The 19,306-nt window shown below is 44.1% G+C and overlaps 2 protein-coding genes across 3 annotated transcripts in view; both read left to right on the forward strand.

Annotated features, from left to right (window-relative positions):
* Positions 1–7,416, forward strand: part of COQ2 (coenzyme Q2 4-hydroxybenzoate polyprenyltransferase) — a 7,496-nt gene extending 80 nt beyond the window's left edge. Inside the window, exons 2-7 of the mRNA XM_010583285.1 lie at positions 216–382; positions 2,412–2,533; positions 2,765–2,850; positions 3,745–3,878; positions 4,329–4,517; positions 7,213–7,416. Coding sequence (XP_010581587.1) covers positions 216–382; positions 2,412–2,533; positions 2,765–2,850; positions 3,745–3,878; positions 4,329–4,517; positions 7,213–7,368 — 854 coding nt within the window. The 3' untranslated portion in view covers positions 7,369–7,416. The remainder of the gene's footprint in view (positions 1–215; positions 383–2,411; positions 2,534–2,764; positions 2,851–3,744; positions 3,879–4,328; positions 4,518–7,212) is intronic.
* A 6,568-nt stretch (positions 7,417–13,984) lies between these two features.
* PLAC8 (placenta-specific 8) lies at positions 13,985–18,191 on the forward strand. 2 transcript variants are annotated; one of them, XM_010583282.1, is made up of 5 exons: positions 13,985–14,063; positions 15,862–15,990; positions 16,210–16,334; positions 17,160–17,263; positions 17,541–18,191. In XM_010583282.1, coding segments are annotated over exons 2-5 (345 nt in total). In that variant the 5' UTR covers positions 13,985–14,063; positions 15,862–15,875; the 3' UTR covers positions 17,542–18,191. The 2 variants fall into 2 exon arrangements, with proteins under 2 accessions (XP_010581584.1, XP_010581583.1); XM_010583281.1 differs by lacking the exon at positions 17,541–18,191 and having other exon boundaries at positions 17,160–17,267.
* Positions 18,192–19,306: the final 1,115 nt, after the last annotated feature.

The raw sequence follows: 19,306 nt of genomic DNA on the forward strand, positions 1-19,306 counted from the left end.
GCCGGCAGGTGGCGAGGCGTGAGGGAGCGGCGGGGGGGGTGCTGTGCCGGCGGCCTCAGCACCGCGCCCCGGCCACACGCGCCCTCGCTTCGGGCAGAGGGTCTTGCCGAAGAGCGACGCCGTTCCTCGGCAGCGAGCCGCCGTCCCGTCCCGCGGCCCCCCGCTCCTCGTTTCCTCCCTCACCCCGCTCACTCGCGGATTTTGTCTTCCCTCAGGGACGTGGCTGCTGTACCTGCCGTGCACCTGGAGCGTTGGCTTGGCTGCCGAGCCGGGATGCCTCCCGGACTGGCACATGCTGTCCCTGTTGGGCATCGGAGCCGTGCTCATGCGCGGAGCCGGCTGCACGATCAATGACGTGTGGGATCGCGGCTATGACAAAAAGGTAGAGCGCGCCCCGTGGGCTTGCAAAGACCTAGGGAAGTGAATTGCTGGTTAATTAACCAAGTACACATCCAGTCGTCTCCAACATCACCAATGATCCCTTGCTGAGGGCAGGCATAGGGCTCCAGGTTCAGAAATTCCTCCGTGTTTCTATCAGAGATGTATGCAATTAATTTGTCTATGTTTCCTCCTACAATAGTAGAAAGCATTTTATTTTGTGTAACATTTCTCTGTCTAGGACTGTAGTAAGTCTTCTAGAGTACTTAGCTCTGCGTAAGATGAAATATACCTTGTCGTCAGCTGTAGGTAGTACTTGATCAAGATTATTTTTGAACTTTGTTTTGCATGACAGAACAAAATAAAAAACACTTTTTTGCGACACTTGCTAGTTATGATCTACCCAAGAATGACTTTTTTTTTTTTTTTTTTAATTTTCAGGAGCAAGGTTTCCTTGAGTATTGTTAATTTCTTCATGAGAAGGGCTGTTAAGACTATCATGCTCAACCCTGAACCAATCCTATTCTATTATGTTGTATTCTTCATCTCCCTTTTGCTCAGAAGAGGGAAATAAGCAAAAGGCAGTGCTTAGTGTCAGATGTTGAAATGTGCAAACGTACAGGCTTGGAGGGGAGTATCCTAGTGATGCGTCACTGTTTGCTTGTCCTGTTTTCTGTTCCTACACTGTTCCTCCATTTTTGGGGTTTGGATTTCAGTGCTGGCAAGAGGCAGGATAACAAGCCAATCTGATATGTTAAGTTCTTCTTACAGCACTGTTATATTTGTGCTGTTGGGAAGGCAACGAATCAGTACAGGTTTTGTGGCAGCTTTGGGTGGTTTAGGGTTTGGAGGTTATTAACAACTATATATGCTAAAAATATTTGACAGGGTGAGGTGTGTGATTAGAAAGGTGGAATTTTCAGTATAGTGAATTCATTTATGCATTAATGTCATGTGGTTAGCTCTAAAGTTTTACAAATTCCCATCGCAGCTCACTGTTACATATCTTAAAAGGGTATCTTCAAAACAAGCGTGATACAGGCCAGGTCAATAGCAGGATGTTAGGTTGTGTTGGTGATGGTGGTTTGGGGTTTTAGATTTTTTGTTACTGATTATTTAGTAAATGTTTGCTTTTCTTGTCTTTAAATGAAACATCCCATGTTTAGTTACGATGTGCAGTGGAACTGGTCACAGATATCTTAAGCGCCTGTTTAAAGTGCAAAAACAGTATTTGACATTCAATGTAACCTGATGCGGGGGAAGAACAAACTAAAAGAGCTTATTTAAATTCACATTATTAAAGCATTTACGGAACACTTTATACATACATAGTTTTCCGTAAAAAGTTGGCTTTCAAACCTCTTCGAATAGACTTTATACCATTTTCATCAAGATGCAAAACTTTTGTCTTTTTTTTTTTCTTTTGGCAATCATCACCTTTGGCAAGTTACCCGCCATACATTTCAATTTAACTTTTTTCTGATATTTGTTTCTTCCTTCAGTTCACCTTATATGGTTTCTTGTTCAAGACAGAGTTTCTAAACTCCATTGTATCCCAACTAGGCTTAAATTAATTGTCCTTTCACGGTTATTAAAAATGGTTAGGTGTGCTAAAGAAGCCCTGCATCTTTACAATATTTTACATGGTAATCACTTAAGCACGGAAGTGCTGCTTGAAATTGGGATAGCTAGCTCACAACTTTTAAAGTCTGATCCCCATCCCCCAAGGTAATAAAACTCATATACAAGATGTCTACAGTGTTTCTAACCAGCCTCTTTGCACACAAGTGGCACTTTATTTCTGCTCTAGTTTTTAAAGCCTGCATGCTTCTATTATAAGCACTGCTGCTTAGAAATACAGCTTTTGTCTGTGATTATATGCTAGGTTTTTATCATTGAAGGAACTCCGTCTCATACATTCTGTGACCTGTTTATTTTTCTGCTTATATGCCAATGGTGTGGCTTTTAGTTTTAAGATATATTGGAATGTGTTATGTTGGATTTTATATTAACATTATTCTGTTCATTTTTAGGTTGCAAGGACAGCAAGTAGGCCTCTGGCAGCTGGAGATATCTCTATTTTTCAGGCCTTCATTTTTCTTGGGGGACAGCTTAGCTTGGCACTTTGTGTGCTTCTGTCTCTGAATTACTATAGGTGACGTATAAGTTATCTTTTGTTTTTTAAACTTTGATTCCAGGTCCAGAGTTAAGCACAGAGATTTTCAGCAGAAAAGGTGTTGGGGGCAGAGGGAGGAGGTTATTAGTTGTGGAATTATATGTGAAAGTAAAAGAATTAGTTCAGTACTACATACAGCTCCTGTAACGCTGCGCTGTATCTTATGATCTTTAGACTGGCAAGCAATAAACCTCTTGGTACTTTTTCCAGTATTGTTCTGGGAACAGCCTCTTTGCCTCTTGTGATAACCTACCCCCTGATGAAGAGAATAACATATTGGCCACAGTTAGTTTTGGGTGAGCTGGAAATATTTTTTACTGTTTTTTTTCTTCAGATTGAGTTTTTGGGGTGTTTTACAAATTAGTAATTGAACTTAAGCAATCTGATTTTTTTATAACTTTAATTTAAAGTAAAAATACCATATAGACAAAGTTCTGTTGTGCCAGAAGCTCCTTAAACAATTTATAACACATATAAGAGTTAATGTCTGGGGGTTTTTTGTTAAAAATCAGTTCCTTATTTTGACAGAGTGAGGGGAGGGAGGAAGGGAGGGAGAAAATAAATATTTGTCATTTGAGAATTGGCTTTAGTTTTGGGGTTATCTCGAAACCTTTCTTAAACATGCATTTGTCCTGCATTTCAGTCTTTAGCCTCTAAAATAACTCCTGTGCAGACACTGATGGGGCTTATATTTCAGGTTGAGCTACTAAAATGTGTCTTTGTATCTTGGCCTTCACATTCCAGCTGCCTTCAGCTTTTTCAACCCAAATTGTCATTTTCAGCCTTGAAGTACCATAGCTGGCTGCTGTGCACTCTTGCAGTCAGTTATACTGACATCTTTTGTTATACTAACATCTAAGCGTTTTAACTTTAGACCCGTTGTTTGAGTACACTGGAATAGTTCTGTGCAAATGTTTCCCTATGCTAGTGAAGTAAAATTTAAGTTGGGGAAAAATGCGTGGCTATACGTATTTATCCTTGTATGTCCAGGGTATTTAATGTCAAATTATTTGTATTTATTACCTGCCTGAAAATAAGTGGTAGAAAAATAGAGATGCCAGTATTGTACAAAGAGCTGCTGTTATGATACAGGCTGGAATAAATAATATTTAATTCTATACATGTAATTTAGATTGCTCCTGGAAATCTTGTAACTTCTTTTCTTTTTTTTACTCTCTTGATGTTTTTAGGACTTACATTTAATTGGGGAGCCCTTCTTGGCTGGTCTGCCATCAGAGGGTCATGTGAGTGGTCTGTGTGTTTGCCCTTGTACTTAGCTGGAGTAATGTGGACGCTGGTATACGATACTATTTATGCACATCAGGTAGAGTAACAGTGGGAAGTTTTAGTTATCTGTGTATGTTTGTGTGTTTAATTTACAACTTTGTTGTCAAACAGCAGTACTAACCTGTTGCAGTTCTTCATGCTCAGCTGAGCTAAAACAGCACCAAAGAAACCTCAGCCCTTGCACTTTTTATTGCTGTTTGCAAATGTTTTATGTATCAGGTAGAAAGCTGGAAGTATAATGCACTTTGTGTGCCTATGCATTGGCATTGTGTAAATAACTTTGATGTTGGTATTAGCTCTTGGCTGCTAAAGCAAGTCTAAGGACCAACCTTCTAATTTAAATTTTAATGTAGGGACCTAAAAATGCTCCTAAATTGGGTTCCCAGTAAGAAGCGTTGGAAACTTAAGCAAGGCCTCCCTTCTTATTTTCCTTATGAAGTGGCAGTTGGATTGTGGATTTTTTTGCTAATTCATCCCTTCATTCTAGGATAAGAGGGACGACATCATTATCGGTGTGAAGTCAACAGCATTACAGTTCAAGGAGGACACGAAGCAGTGGCTCAGTGGCTTCAGCCTTGCAATGCTCCTGAGTTTGTGCATAGCAGGAATGAATTGTAACCAGACATTCCCGTATTACTCTGCTGTGGCTGCTGTAGGGGCTCACCTAGCACACCAGGTTTGATGGATTTATTTATACTTTTTCCATGTGGAAGTTCTTGATAAGAAATCAGAGTGCTTTTCAACTCCCATCAATTCACCAACTACCTAAAAAAAACAATACCTGTAAAGAGAACTGAAGTCTTCTGACAGTAAGCTTGCTTCTCTTAAGTACCTTTTGCAGACCTCTCATTTGAACAGACCTCCAGCTGTCCACAGATTGTAGAGCATTGTTTTTCAATCTGTTCCTAAACAAAAGAACTGCTTCGTGTTAAGCTGTGATCTCAAGGAATCTTGCTTCCAGTAGCAGCTGCAGCTAGATCCACCTCAATGTCCTGCAAGATTGTCCAGTTTTTACTGTTCTGATGCAGCTCTTGCTCAGCACATACGATCTGAGACTACAATTGATGTACATTATTATCGTTCACTTCCTTTAAAAAATTGTATGGTCTGCAGTATCAAGGACACATGCAGGCTTTTTTTTTTTTTTTAATAACATGTTGTACAGTAGCTATGTGAAAATGAATCTTAGAGATGGTTAATTTTACATCTAAATAATTATTCTGTATTGTGGTCTGGAGCTTCAGTCTGGGATCTGACAGTATAACAAAATTTTCTGTGGCTTTTTCACTTCATCTACAGCAGATGTTAATATTATAATTTTATGGCAATTGACAGTTCTAATTCACAGTTCTTTTTACAACAGAGAACAATCCAGTTCAGTCTTGTAGTTGTATTAGTTTAGAAATTTTAATGAATAACAGAAAGAAAGGAAATAGCTTTGTCGGTGAAAGAAGCAGATAGGATCTTGTAACCCTGTTCTTTCTGAATCCTAACAACTGTGTTGCCCGGTCTTGTAGTGACCAGTCTATGTGAAAATTAATTGCTGGTCTTGATAGGTGAGTGATAGCAAAGAGGTTTGTGCATTGCAAGTAGTAAAACCATTGACAGTTGGAGAAGTTAAGTCTGTGGTTAATGTAAAACTTTTTAAAGCACATCAGACTCATGTTACACTTTAATGGGAGGAGTGCATGCAGGTGATGGATATTAAACATACCTCTGAGCAAGAGAATTCTTGTGATGATGTCATCTGGTACTTGTCAGCCACTGCTCTTCATAGTAATTGTGCTTGGAAATCTATGAGGGAAGAATACTACATTCCACTATATAATGGTTTACAGTTTGAATTGTCAGAGAGGCCTTACGTTGTAGTTTTGGCACAAATGGAAATGACTTTGCTGCAGGGAGGGTTCTCATAAGTGAGAATGCAGCCCTACTGAATCTAAGTCATGAAGAGTGCAGAACAATTCTGTAGGCTGCTAAAGTCACAAGAGCAGCATTGTTCTGTGTACCACAGAGTAGCTTCTTTTTGAATGATTATTTTAATATTAGTTCTGCTTAAACATTCTCATGCTTATCTTCCTGCTCAAGATTTCTGAACGTGTGCTTAACTACCTGAGTTTAGAAAGCTGAGTAAGACATATGAGGAGTAGGTTTTCCTTAATTCATTGCATGTGTGCCTGAGACAGAGGAATTTGGGTCATGAAGATGTCAAACTTCTACCCCATTCGAGAAGTTCACTGATAGAAAAATAATATCTTTTATTTGCTTTGCATTTCTGAAGGCGTATCTCATGCTTTGGCTGCTGTTAGGTTTGATTTGTCAGTTCAGTGTTTTCAGCTCCCTGTGCTTGAGGGCCTGACAGGTGTTCAAGGGTGTGGATAACATTGTGTCTTAGAAGCTTGTGGACAGCATTTCAGATTATTTGATCAGAAACCAGCCCTGTCACCTCTGTACAGCTGCAAATGGCAGAGGAACAAGTCTCTCAGGGAAAGTTTCACTTCTTTTAGTTGAATACGTTCTGACTCCTTCAGAGGCTGAATTGCAAGGTTTGAGGTTTTGGGGTGTACTTTTTTATTAATCCTTTCACTTGTTTTGCTTAACATTTTTTCTTGTCATCCTTCTCAAGACTTTTGCACCAAGTTTTGTTTCCAGGAATATTTTTCAATAACTTTGCTCTTGCTGCACTGTGTGGTTTTTTTCACCTTTAGTTGCCAAGCTGGGCAAGCCTGGCGTCTAGCTGTTGTTGCAGGTGTCCTGGTTCTTTTTTTTGCAAGAGAGTTGAACAAACATGGCTAAGAGCAATTGGACTAAACCAGTCCTGTGTGACTACGCAGGGCCGGGCATCTTCCTGTGAATTCCAGTTAGCCTGGTTCACTGCTGGCTCTCCAGTGCCTTGTCTCTATTGAAACACGGAGCAACACCTTGCAGCAGAGATTTAAAGGTGCAGGCAGGTTTGGGGGTTTTATTTTTATTTAAAGTTCCCACAGAAGAAATAGGTGGCTACCTACTGAGAAAAATCTCAAAAAGACTTATTTACATGCCCAGATAACTTTGCATTTTTAAATGTCAAACCAGTCCCACCAGTATCTGGGCTGTTTATACTGTCCTTCATTGAGAGGGTCCGGGAATCATGTTCATATACGACCCTTGACTTTTCTGCTATATGTTGAATAAATCTGTCAGGTAACTATAGATGCCAGTTATGCAAAAAATCCTTTGTAAACACAGAGTATTCCTGTTTATTGTGGCGGTGAGGGTAGACTTTGGAATTTGAGATTCAGTTTTTGAAGTTCTGTGTCTGTTTGTGATGTGTCAAATATTTCTGAGTCTGTAGAATAATAATGCTAGAATGTTATACTGTGCTTTTGCAGATTTACACTTTGGACATAGACAAACCTGAAGACTGTTGGAAGAAATTTGCTTCAAATCGTACTGTAGGAGTTCTGCTCTTCGTAGGGATTGTGTTTGGAAATCTGTGGAAAGGAAAAGACTTAAAAAATGTAGAAGAGCCTTTAGAAAACAGGTAGTTGAAATTAATATAAATACTGATATTTTAGTCCAGCTAAAGTGTAAGTACTACATAACCATAGCTGTTTTATACTGTTTATTTATAAAAGCTGGTGAAAACATTCTTGTTTCTGAAAATATGCAAATGAGATTATCCTACAGTGTAAGTTTTGATTATCCTTAAATGACTTCAACCTTCATAGAAGCTTCAACAAGTGAAGCTGCTCTGCTGGTCCTGTGTAGTACAAGCAAACTTCTGTCAAGCTCTCAAGACTGTAAGCCCAAGACTTTATATGACACCGATGTCTCTTAGTGACAGCACGTGGGAAAATGCAAAGTGATTTTAGGATGTAAATAAAATCTGGCTGTACATGTTTGGTGTTCTGATTTATTACATGAATAATTTTCAGTTTGAGTTGGAGCTTGTTGCATGTAAGAATTGTAATAACAATTTTTATCCTGACATGTCTAGAAGCAGTCAGGACTCTGAGAGTGTGTGAGCCAGAATAAGAAGTCAATAGAGAAGTATTTAAAATTACCTTTTGCTCTTGCTGTGATTGCTGGCAGTGGTTTCTTTTTATGTGAAAAGAACAGACTTCTGCAAAGTTGCCTGGACGGAGTGAGCTGAGCTCTAAGTTGCCTGCACAGAGTGAGCCCAGCTTGTTTATCAAAAAATTGAACACACACTACTGACTTAAACCAAACACAGAGCAGCCCAGAGCTATTGCCAAGTCTGCATGACTGGTGGTTGACTCTGAGCTACAAATTCATCATGCAAAGTGATCCTCTTTTTATTTTTTTTATTTTATTTGTTTTGACTCATGCCTACTGGTTTTATTTGTAGTCTTACAGGAAGAACTTGTTTACAGGAGAATGCCTATGAACAATACAAAGAGCAACTGCAGGCTAACAATTACATTGCTCCAAACCATTCATGTTTTCAACTGGTTTATGCTCTCTCAGTTACAGGATTTGCATGGTAGTTAACCTTTTCTTTGACTCATGGTGTTAAAGAGCTTGTATGGCGCGTTCTGGAATTAATTTCTGTGGAAGAAGCAACGGACAGGCCTGTTCCATGAAAATGATATGGTGGAGTTTACCTCAATTTACATACTGGTAGGCAATGCAAGCATGCTTTTCTCCACGGGTGGCTTTGTGTCTGCCTGCATGCAGGGCTGTGGTTCAGTGATGCAGAGCGTTTGGTTGCCAAACTCATTATGGTATTCCAACAGCCTTTCCTGATGACCGCTCTGGTCCTTGAGTAGTGGGTCATAACTGTGCATGCAGTTGCACCCAGAAATAAGGCTGCGTACTGCTCCAGCTGTGAAGATGGGTGTCGTATTTTAAGGTTATTTAAACCGATATGTCTGAGAGACATTGCAGTCCAGAGCCATGTGTTCAGGGTTTGCTAACTGTGTAGTTTTGCATTACTGATGATGGTGAACAGGCAAATAAGTTCCTGTTGCAGGGAAATGAGAAAGCATATAAGGAATCAATGGCTTTGGTCACAGGAAGTCCTTTCTGGGGCTGGAACAGACTTCTGTTGGTTCTGAACACTTCTTTTTAATGTACGCCTTGTAAAGTTTTGGGGTTTTTTTCTTTTACTATTTAAACAGGTGATGTCAAATATATTTTGAGCAAATTAGGAAGAGTAGATTTTTCAGCCTGACTGCATGTAAGATAGAAATATGTGAAAATGTTAGGAAGCATAACTGCTTTTAGGGCCTTCTTGGTCCTTATACAGAAATTGTTCTTAAAAAGGGTTTATAATTTTGGGGTGGAGAAAGTATTAAGTTGAAGAAAAGCAGTATAAAAACAAAGAATAGTGAGTTTCTGAGCAATTATGTGACAAAGTTGCATTTTGTAGCAGGAGGATTGGATGCATGCAACTTTGTTTTGAACTTTGCTTATAAGGCATTTACTAGTAATAAAAAAGTCTTGTGATATAATTAGTATCGATCAGTTTCTTAATACTTGCAATATTACCTTGGAGAGGTTGTGGCAAAAGTCATTAATCCATTTTTAACATATTAAAGTGTCTTTAAGTAGCTTAGATTTGGGAAGAGCTCACACTTTATAGTGCCTTTGAACCTACTGGTGTCTTTTGTCTGGTGACAACTTGTCACCAGCAAGTGTTCATCTTGTAATGAGAGGAAAAAGAAGATGTAGCTAAGTAGAGTAAAAATTCAAGTTTCGAAACAGTCCTTGTGTCCTAAACTTGAAAATCTTTGCATGTTTTCAGTGGGAGTTTTCCAAATTCATCTGAAAATGCAGTTTATAAAGGTAAGCCATAGCTGTATTTTAGGTTCATTGCCTGAAAAATGAAGGTTTAGGTTCTAGGCTATAATACTGAGAGTGCTGTTTGCGTGAGCATTTTAGATTAATACACAGAAATAAGAAATAACTTTTTAAATGCAAAAGAGACAAAGGCTGAACTACTTCCTCGCTAAAACCCTGTTTGTATCTGCTGGCAGGTAGTATCTTCTCTTCTTCTTCCATTCCCAAGCCATTCTATTCCAAATCTTCACAAGGACACTCACTGCTGTGTTTAGATACAGTCCATTAAAAAATTCTCAAATACACCTATCTCTAAGCAGCTTTATTATTAGCTAGTGTGTTTTTGCTGAAGTAAACAGTGTCCTCCGGAAGCTTCTCCTCCAGTGTCAAATGTTGCATTTCAGCTCCCCTTCCTTTTCCAAATGTTCCTCCACTGAATGTTGAGATAACAGATGCTTTTGGAGGCAGCAGGAAGGTCAAACGTGCCTTGCAAAGGCAAACATGAGACACCAGCAGTTGCTCAGCAAAACAGAAAACTCTGTAACCAACACAAACACTTGCCTTTGTGTGCTTCCATTGTACTTTGTAGAAAGGTGTATCAAAGCAACACCAGCTCTTTGTCCAGGAGTAGCTGTACCTATGTAGGGGTGCTAGTTCCTGCGGGGATACGGGCAAAGGTTGCCAAGGCATCAGCAGCCCTTTGTGGTGGGTCTGGATCTTTGACTTAGAAGCCCACTTGGGACAGTGGCACATGGGAGCTTTCACACACCTTTGCCAGGGGCAGGGACTCACGATAGGGTCATCCAAGACAACTTGTGCCTGGTGTATTTCTTGGTAAATATGGTATTGTTAATGCAAGGGGGGTCAGATTTTTCCCTCCCTCTAATTTCAGGAAAGTATGTGCTGCAGGCACCTAGCTCAGGAACTGTGGTGTGCTAACAGCATGGGCTGGAGGACATGGGACAGCCAGCGTGGCTGGAAGGGAGTCCAGCTGCAGCAGGTCACCAGGTCAGTAGGTCAGGCACAGCACCAGACAATGTTAGCGTAACGTGGGAGCGAAAAGGTGGCTCAACTCAAAGTCAGGAAGGTGTGTCAGCATATGGAAAGATCAGAGCATCCTGTGTGCTGAAGTGACTAAAAAGCAGGCTGAAAAATTAAGGTAACCCATCACCTGTACCAGCACGACATTGTGGTCCTATAAATCCAAGTGACTCAGAGGAAGAGTGCCACCGTGGAAAGGGTGGTGAAAAATAACAGACGAGTGCAGGAAGCAGAAGCTCAGCCAGGCTGCGTGAAACATCTTGTGACAAACCTTTGGCCCAGCCAGCATGAGACTGCAGGTAGATGTGAAACCACTTCTACTACTTTCCTTTGGGTCTAACATGCTGTGGCTGTGAGCTGCTGCAAAGCAGCTGACACCCTTGGCCCCAGCCATGAACTCCCCACTGTGCGCTGGACCTTGTGTTTGGGTGTCTGTGGCATGAGGGGTTCAGGCAGCTTGCCTAGGTGGCAATGCACCCCCCCCAGCCATAACCCCAGTGCCATTTTCTGTCTGATCAGCCAGCTGAGTGGACCCGCTTCACCATGTGAAGTGTCCCTGGCATGGGAGGGATGAGGGACATGCAGGCGTGGGCAGGGAACAGCTCTCTTCTTGTACCAACTGCAGTCGCTTCAGTTTCAGTGAGATATGAACCTGACCCTTAGCCGTATTTCTAAGGGCTGTGACAATTTCCCCTAGCATTTTGCTCAGCTCCTTTTCTCCTCCAGCTTTTATAGTTGCAGGTATTTTCCTTTCACCTGAATCATTCCAAGTTGTGGGAAGGAGGCAAGGTTTGGGGGAGAGGTGCTCTTCTGTTGAACCAGCTGAGACATCTGGGAAAAAAGTTCAGATACAGAAGCCCTTCTCCATGTCTGAGACAAAACCTGTTGAAAACCTGAGGTTGTTGCTCCGCCTTTTGAAAGGGCAGGTGAGACCAGAGCTTTGGAGAGGCCCCCAGGCACCCTCCTCCGCCAGGCAGCCCACCCCCCCCAGACCTGCACACCAGTGGGCTTACAGTGGACCCTCTGTAAATGAACCCACTCCTTGCCACTTGAGATGCCAGGGTTTGTGTAACTAGGAGCATGAGGCAGCGTACTGGGGAAGATGGCTTTGCTCATTCGTGGTAGCGTTTTAAGTTGTGTGATGGAGTTGTTTCAAATAGTTTGGAAAACGGGAACGTTTGCACATGGATGGTGTTGGCGTAAAATGGAATAAACTAGTTTTTGGTTGCCATTTCTCTGTAAAATACAATGGTAGAGTGTGTAATTTATACTTTGTTCTTTGCAGAGAAAGCAAAAATGTATTGAGGGAGGTTTTTTTTAACCTCTACTCCTGAATCTTTATTGAAATTGCATTTACTGTAATACACATTAAATTGGTGAAAATTAATTTCAGCTGAATTTTTCCATTGTCTCCTTGGAAATAATATTTTATTCTTACCACGTGGAAAAAGTCATTACAGGTTTGGTTTTGTTAGCACACTTCCTTTCTTCTTAGCTATTGAGACATTTTGCTCTTTGTTTTCTTGCTGTGGCTGAGAGGTGTGCTTTGCAGCTGACTGCCGGTCTTCCCGCAGTGCCACTTCACAGATCCAGAGAAGCCATACATGAAGGGGACTGCAGGCCCCGTGGTGAGCTTTGGCCAGACACCATGGCAGTTGTGACGGGAGGCAGTGGGCACTCCTTGTGAAGGACCTCTGGGTGAAGGGAATGAGCTGAGGTAGGTGTTTAGGGTGGTGTTTTCTCAGGGTGACAAAAGGCAGTTACATTTGATGCACCAGGATTGCAGGTAGAAGTGGGTTGCTTTTCTGTGGAAGAAAAGCACTTGCAGGGCCTGGTTGCTCAGTCAGTGTCACCCCAGCTCTGAATAAAGGACAGACTGTTAAAATCTTTAAAATGTTGCTGATGAGCTTTTTTTTTTTAATGTGTTATCTCCCATACTGACTGTGCATTTCAGCTTCCCATTTCCCTTCCTCCCTCCCCAGCAGACTCCTAGGCTAGCTGGCATTTTGTATGAGCCTAATATAGCCAGCTGGTGGGATGTAAGGTATGTTCTCTTCCAGAAAGCATCTTCTGAACAACTTTTTGCAAACCTGAATTCCCGCAACCTCTTGCAATGTTTTTGAAAAACAAATGGGTTTTTTTCAATGTTTTTCAATGCTTATCAGCCAGGCAACCCCATCATAAAGAAGGGAAAGCTGCAGTTAAACTTTGGAGCTGTTGGAAGTCAAGGGGAGTAATTCAGGGCACAGATCACTGTTATCTCAGCAGCACTATTGGTAAAAGGCTCCACCTAATTGGACCGTAAACCCTAGCCTGTTGACAAACCTTATAAGTTACAGTTTAACTCAAACTTCTCCTTTCCCCCATCTCGATGGCAAGAGAGAAGGGGAACACACCATTAGCACTTCACGTGGGATGCTTTGAACTTGCCTTGCTGGGCAAGCAGCTGCTCAGACCCACTCTGCTCTCTGCACGCTGTGTGCATGACGCTGGGAAACAGAAACCACTGTCCTGGTGTCACAGCTTCTCTGTGAAATGTGGAAGTGCATCCAAAACTGTCAGTGACTTGCACAGAGTGTGTGCAGCTAAATGCTTGGGGCATGTTAGGGAAGAAATAGTAAATATTAGTATCTCATAGAGGGAAATGGATACATGTATGGTAAGGACTCAGTTAATTTTACAATAGCTGGGCTGCATGGCTTGTGACAAGCACTTAGGGGGAATCAGCCTAATTTTTATAGAAAGCCTCCACATGGGGTGTATTTACTAACTCAGAAATGAAAACCCAAACGCATCCCTAAGAAGGAGCAGGGAGCACACTTACTGCAGATGGAGGAAAGGACTAAAAGCAAAGGTACCATCGCGTCCTGCTGCCTCCTTATCCAGTGCTGAATGACAGTGGAGGAGGACAGTCAGGGCTGGGGCTCCCCCCCATCACAGTGTCATGGCACAGGGTGCTGACCTACAGGGAGCCACCCCCTGATTTTCTTTGGGGAAAAATGTTGGAAAAAGGTCTATCCCAACAAATGCACATCATTCAGAGCTGTTCCCCCCCGAACAACAACCACATGTAGACAGAGTTAAGGGAGTAAGACAATATACATGAAACCATTTTTAAAAAAGATGAATAGCAGTCTGTGATTTAATTCTGGGAAAAGGAAAAAGCAAAAAATGTTGCTCTCTGCATGTGCGTTAAGCCTGTACTCGTACAGACAGGGCACAGCTCCTGACCTCCCCCTCCAGTTACCTCCCACCATTATGCTTGCTCACTGCTGGCTGCCAATAAAAGCCTTCCAAGAGCGAGAAAGTTTAGTTTCATCTTCCCCAGAGCCTCTCTGTGCAGGACCCTGGCAAGCAAGGAAGACTGACTGCACTGACACAGGCTGCTCACCAGAAGGTTGGTTCTCTTAAAGCATGGAAATAGTAAAAACTCGTTAGCCTGGGAAGAGTGGAATAATAGTGCAAAAGTAGAGGTTTGTTTTTTTTTTTTCCTGCTCAGCACATAATTTAAGCAAAATATAAGGCAAATACTACTGACGGGGAGGGGGGGATGCGGACTTTTAAAAAGCTATGCACAAAAGCTGGATTACGGAGAGGTTACTATGCCTTTGCTGCCTTCTCCTGCTACCAGAACTGTATAACTGCATTAAAGAAATCTGGCGGGTACTTCGCTCTTTGTTTAAATTGGGCTCTCTCTTGTCTACACGGATTCTCAAGATCAAACTCCTCTTGGCAAGGCTGCTTAGCTCTATGTGTTTTCTGGTAGGCTTTGAGGATGTGCTGGAAGTAGCTGCTCTCCTGCCAGAAGCTTGCATGTCAGGTGCTTTTATATGCTGCTGCCCGGTCTCCCTGTGTATTTGCTATCCTTTTCAGTGGGGTGTGCTATTGGTGACAAGCACCTTAATGTCGCAATTTCTTCATTAATGTTTGCAGCTAAGAGAGAAGAAAGCATGTGAATAATACTCGTATACAGAATAAGGTGCATTTGTTTCAGTGTAGAAAGTGGAGAGATTTACCATGTGTCGGTAGTATTGCCGTGGGTCGACAGAGGGAAGCGCTTGGAGGCAATGAACGCTCACAGTTTCTTTCTGGACATGAAGCTGATGGTGCCTCTGGCTGCATTCACGCCGGGCTCGCAGGCTGGCATGTGCTGCCAGGTGAAGCCAGGGGTGAGATTTCTGGAGGACTGTGCGTTGCTGCAGAGGGTGGGGAAGGGAGGGGGCCCCACTCCCACGCCGAACTTTGTTTCAGTTTCTGTCCCTGGCTTTGGAGCTCACGGGGCTGCGTGGGGAGGAGCCTCACCACCCAGCAGCATAGTGCTGCCTTTGCCAGGCTGCGGGGAATTAAAAAAAAAAAAACCAACAACCAACCCCGATTTGTAGCAAAAAGTCTTGACAAATGTGAGCAGGCCAGTGTCGGGGGGGGGGGGGGTTCCCCTTCCCCTTTCTTCTGTTTGTGCATAACTAGAAGACCTTGACCTCAGGGCAAAACTTGCTTTTAATTGTTATCTGAGAATGTTTTGTGCTGTCTTTTGCTTGGCTGGGTGAATAGGAGGAGCACAGAGATTTTGGGGGGTTTTCTTAGACCTGAGGCTTTACTGGTTTTCAAGGTCCACTTGACTGCTTAGCTGCAGGAAGGCAAGGACTGGGGTTCCGACTTGGGACATAGTGTTGAGTTTCTGCCTTTCTGGCTCTCTATGACAAGAAACCAGAGATACTAGTTTTCTACAGTATCTCACTTGCATGGAGCCTGGAATTACAAGGAAATGCGAGACCACAGCTGCTTCCTGCATGCTTTGTCCGCGTGCCAAAGTAATCTTGTGAAAAATATGCCAAGTTCAACAACCTAAATGCCCAAGTCACTGGCTTTAGCCTAGGTTCACCGCCCAGCCCTGCTTGGCACAAGGGAAGTTGGTGAACTGTGTCTAAGCGCTAGCGAAGCCTTTCTGGGGTGGAGTGGGGAACATCAATGGCCTGATGCTATTTTGAAGGCTGGACAAAATGGCAGAAAATGCAAAAACCTTGAAAAGACACAAATGCAGGTAAGATTTGGTTACACTTCGTCACCTCCAGCAGCAGCAAGGGAGCTGGGTGAAAGACCACCTGCTGAAGAGCAATGGTGATGAGCTCAGTTGGGGGATCAGACCAACCACATTTCTTTCACTAACTGTCCCATTCCCCTCCCATCTCTTTCAGAAGAGCAACTAGGAATGGCCACCCCATCTGTTGTGACGATCCAGCCGCAGTTCAGCATGGCTGCGCCCGTTGTCTCTAGCAGCATGTGGCAGACAGGGCTGATGGACTGCTGCAGCGACTGCAGCGTCTGTGAGTGCCTTGGGTAGTCCCGTGTCTCAGCTGTCAGCAGTGACATGCTGCGGTCGATCCCATGCCCTCTTTGGGACACTTTTCTTGCCCCTGCCGCTCGGGTCGGTGGTGCAATAGCTACAGCCATGTAGCCTTGTCCTCCCAGTTCCTCCCCCAATGCCGGCGGTGCTGGGTGGGTAGGCAGAGCCTCACCCGCTGCTGTGTTTCTCCCCCTGCCAGGCTGCTGTGGGGCATTCTGCTTCCCCTGCCTCGCCTGCCAAGTGGCTGGGGACATGAACGAGTGTTGCCTGTGCGGGACCAGTGTGGCCATGAGGACCCTCTACCGCACCAGATACAACATCCCGGTCAGTGGTTAACCTGCCCCCTCACCATGCTGCAAGGCTGAAAGACAAGGTGACCCCGAGGCGCCTCACTCTGTGTATCAGGGATGAGCGCAGGGCAGCAGTGCTCTCTGCTCACCCTTTTTTCCACTTTTGTATCCTGCATGATGCCAGGAGCACAGGACAGGGGTTGGGATGCCCTTGGACATGCTGATCCCTGGGCTGGTGTCCAACAACGCATGTTAACCAGAAACAGCTCCTTCCCAGCACCCTTCACAGGGGGCACATGTCCTGCCTTCAGCTGCCACTGACCACTGTGGCTCACAGAGCCTCGGCTGCTGCTTCCCATTGCCATCCCCAATCTTTGAAAGATGGGAAAGATTTGAGATCATTGTGGGCAGACTAAAGAATAGATTAAGTTGGTTACATAGATAAAGATCCATAATCAGATGCAGGAGAAAGGTGGTTATTCGCATACAATACATACGTGAAATGGTTTCTTCCCACCAGGGCTTAGTGCCATCCCCAGCACAAACCATGGGGGCCCAAGTCCAGTTTTCCCAAACTGTCTCTTTCTGTATTCGTTTTCCCCCCAAGTCTTAATCTCAGAAGCTGAAAGATAAGTAGCTATGTGCAGCCTGCAGAAAGGGCTCCCTCCTTACTTTCCATAGTGTCGGGGATACTCCAGCCTCCCAAGTACCAAAACCTCTGGTTTTTAGTGTCTGCTACTCAGGATGCTTCAGCCAGCCAGGAAACAAAGGGCGCACTAAGTGGAATGTGATTAACCTTTTCTTGGCTGAAACATGCCTTTTGGGAAACCTATGTCCCTAACCGACTACTTCCTAACAGGGGTCCATTTGCTCTGACTTCTGTGTCACTCTGTGCTGCCCCCTGTGCTCTGTTTGCCAAATTAAGAGAGACATCAACCGGAGGAAGGAGCTACGCATATTCTGGTAAGCTGGGTGTGCTGGTGCTGGTTTAGAAAGCCACTACTGCAGAGAGCCAAGTGGGTTCCTGGAGTCTCTCCTTCTGCCAATGCCTGATGGAAGACACAGGGTTGCTGTAGTGGGGGAATGGCCATGGACAGGTGACAAGAGTGACCTGTCCTGCAGCAAAATGATGCTGGGAACCTCGTACAGGATTGGGGGGAGGGGGCAGGACTAGAGGGACACACACAGTGTGGCGAGGCATGGCCCTGCTACCTGACCCTCCTTTCCCATCCCGTTACAGATGCTGCCATCCTCGCTGTACCCTGCAGAGCTGCTGCGGGCAGGAGTTGCTGCTACCCTGGCTATTGCAAAATACACCATGGGGCGTTTGCCTAGATTATGGTTGATTCTCCCTTCCTTGAGTAATCTCATGAGTAAACAGCAGAGTTTGCCTTCCTGCCTCCGTGTGTGTAACTCTTGCACCACCTGAGAGCACCCATCCTTCTCCCTCTCTGTCCATCTCAGCAGCCCCTGGTGCAGCTGAGATTTCCCTGTGGCCGCTGCAGAGAAAGATTTTTCACTAGTATTTTGTTATTTGCTCAGCTTTTAGAAAGCTTTTAAATATACATAGGAGGAGTTGGTGTTGCTCATCCAAGTTGTAAAATTTGGAAAAGTGACTTCTGCTCCTGATGTAAGAAATTATGTACTTCACAAGTGATGTACTTAAGGAGTGATGTACTTAAGAAGACCACAAAGGTCTTGTGAAATAAGATATCCTCTGTATACACAAGGCATGCCTTGGTAACGACTGTGCCCCTGAAGAAGAAATAAAAGACTGATAAGAAGGGAACATCCTACCCCAGGAGGCGCTGAAAAGTTGAAAAATTGCTAATAGGCACAAAGTCAGCAAAAATCTTTGATAACCGGAGGAAATGTAAAGGTGGCAGGGTGAGATCACGACCACCGACTCAATTCAAAACCAAAAGACTTACCCCCCCCACTCTCCTTGAGCATGCGCTGTAGAATAAAAGAACACTACTTTTAATTCAAAGCGGGGAAACTTTAACCCAATAGAAACTGTACTAGATAAGCGACTACCAGTAACAGTTTTGGGGAAGAACTTTGGAAATTGAATATATAACTGAACCGTATAAATTGCTTGCCCCTTTAGGTATGAGGTGTGCTAGCTTTGTGGGTTACTACCTAGCCCCCATCTTTGCGCAAACAGGAATTGGCATAAAATACCTCTGCTCTGTGTGTATATTGGCTTTTCGCACACTGAGTAAACGACCCCACTTTGGGGGGGGCTGGGGCTTCTCACAGGCAGGTGGTGGCTGCAGGCCAAGTGCGGAGTTGCCCCTGCTGCCGTGGACCCGGGTGGCCGTCTGGGGCTGCTGGCCAGTCCCACTTTTCTGAACATAAAGCCATGGGGATTTTGGGCTGCCTGGCGCCAGCCCACCTCCTGCGTTGCAGAGACATGCTCCCCCACGGACCCTGAGCATGAATTCCCACCCGTCTGCAATTAAAAACCTGGTTGGGTCGTGGGTTGGCCAAGTCCTCTCCGTGGGCAAACCCTGCCGCCTCCCGACCATGGCCAGGCGAGCACGCCTGCCTGCGCTGGGCTGTTAGCGATATGCTCTCCGTCCAAAGGGCAGAGGTTACATCCACCCTCTCTCCACTACTCTCTGGGAGATGCTAAAGGATTTTTGATCCCTACAAATCTCCCCCAGCTTCAACCTTTAAGGAAAATATGATTTTTATTTTTTTTCCCCTCTCTGCCTTCACCTTCACCACAAGCCTTGTAAAGGGCAGGTGTGGCAGTACATCCTGCGCCCCCCCTGCCCAACAGGAAACCAAACTCTCCAGGCAGGGAGGAGAGGAAAAAAACCCAAACCCTAGAGGCCGCAGGTTGAAAATTGAACTGACCAATCGCAATGTGCCAGGTACACTGAAGTGACCTTTTGGCCAATAGGGATTAAAATGACCACAGATCAGATTCGACAAGGGTATAAACGGGATCCTGCAGGAGAACATGTTGGAATAGGTCCTCCTGGGAGCAGCGGGTCT

The sequence above is a fragment of the Haliaeetus leucocephalus genome, unplaced genomic scaffold (genome assembly GCF_000737465.1).
Source record: "Haliaeetus leucocephalus isolate CR32 unplaced genomic scaffold, Haliaeetus_leucocephalus-4.0 Scaffold886, whole genome shotgun sequence".
NCBI classification, from domain to species: Eukaryota; Metazoa; Chordata; class Aves; order Accipitriformes; family Accipitridae; genus Haliaeetus; species Haliaeetus leucocephalus.

What these genes read in the sequence shown, in the direction of transcription:
- PLAC8 (XM_010583281.1), top strand. Translation starts at nt 15,876, where the DNA reads ATGGCCACCCCATCTGTTGTGACGATCCAGCCGCAGTTCAGCATGGCT. An exon ending in CTGCAGCGACTGCAGCGTCT is followed by an intron (nt 15,991 to 16,209) that starts GTGAGTGCCTTG and finishes TCCCCCTGCCAG; the next exon opens with GCTGCTGTGGGGCATTCTGC. An exon ending in GCACCAGATACAACATCCCG is followed by an intron (nt 16,335 to 17,159) that starts GTCAGTGGTTAA and finishes ACTTCCTAACAG; the next exon opens with GGGTCCATTTGCTCTGACTT.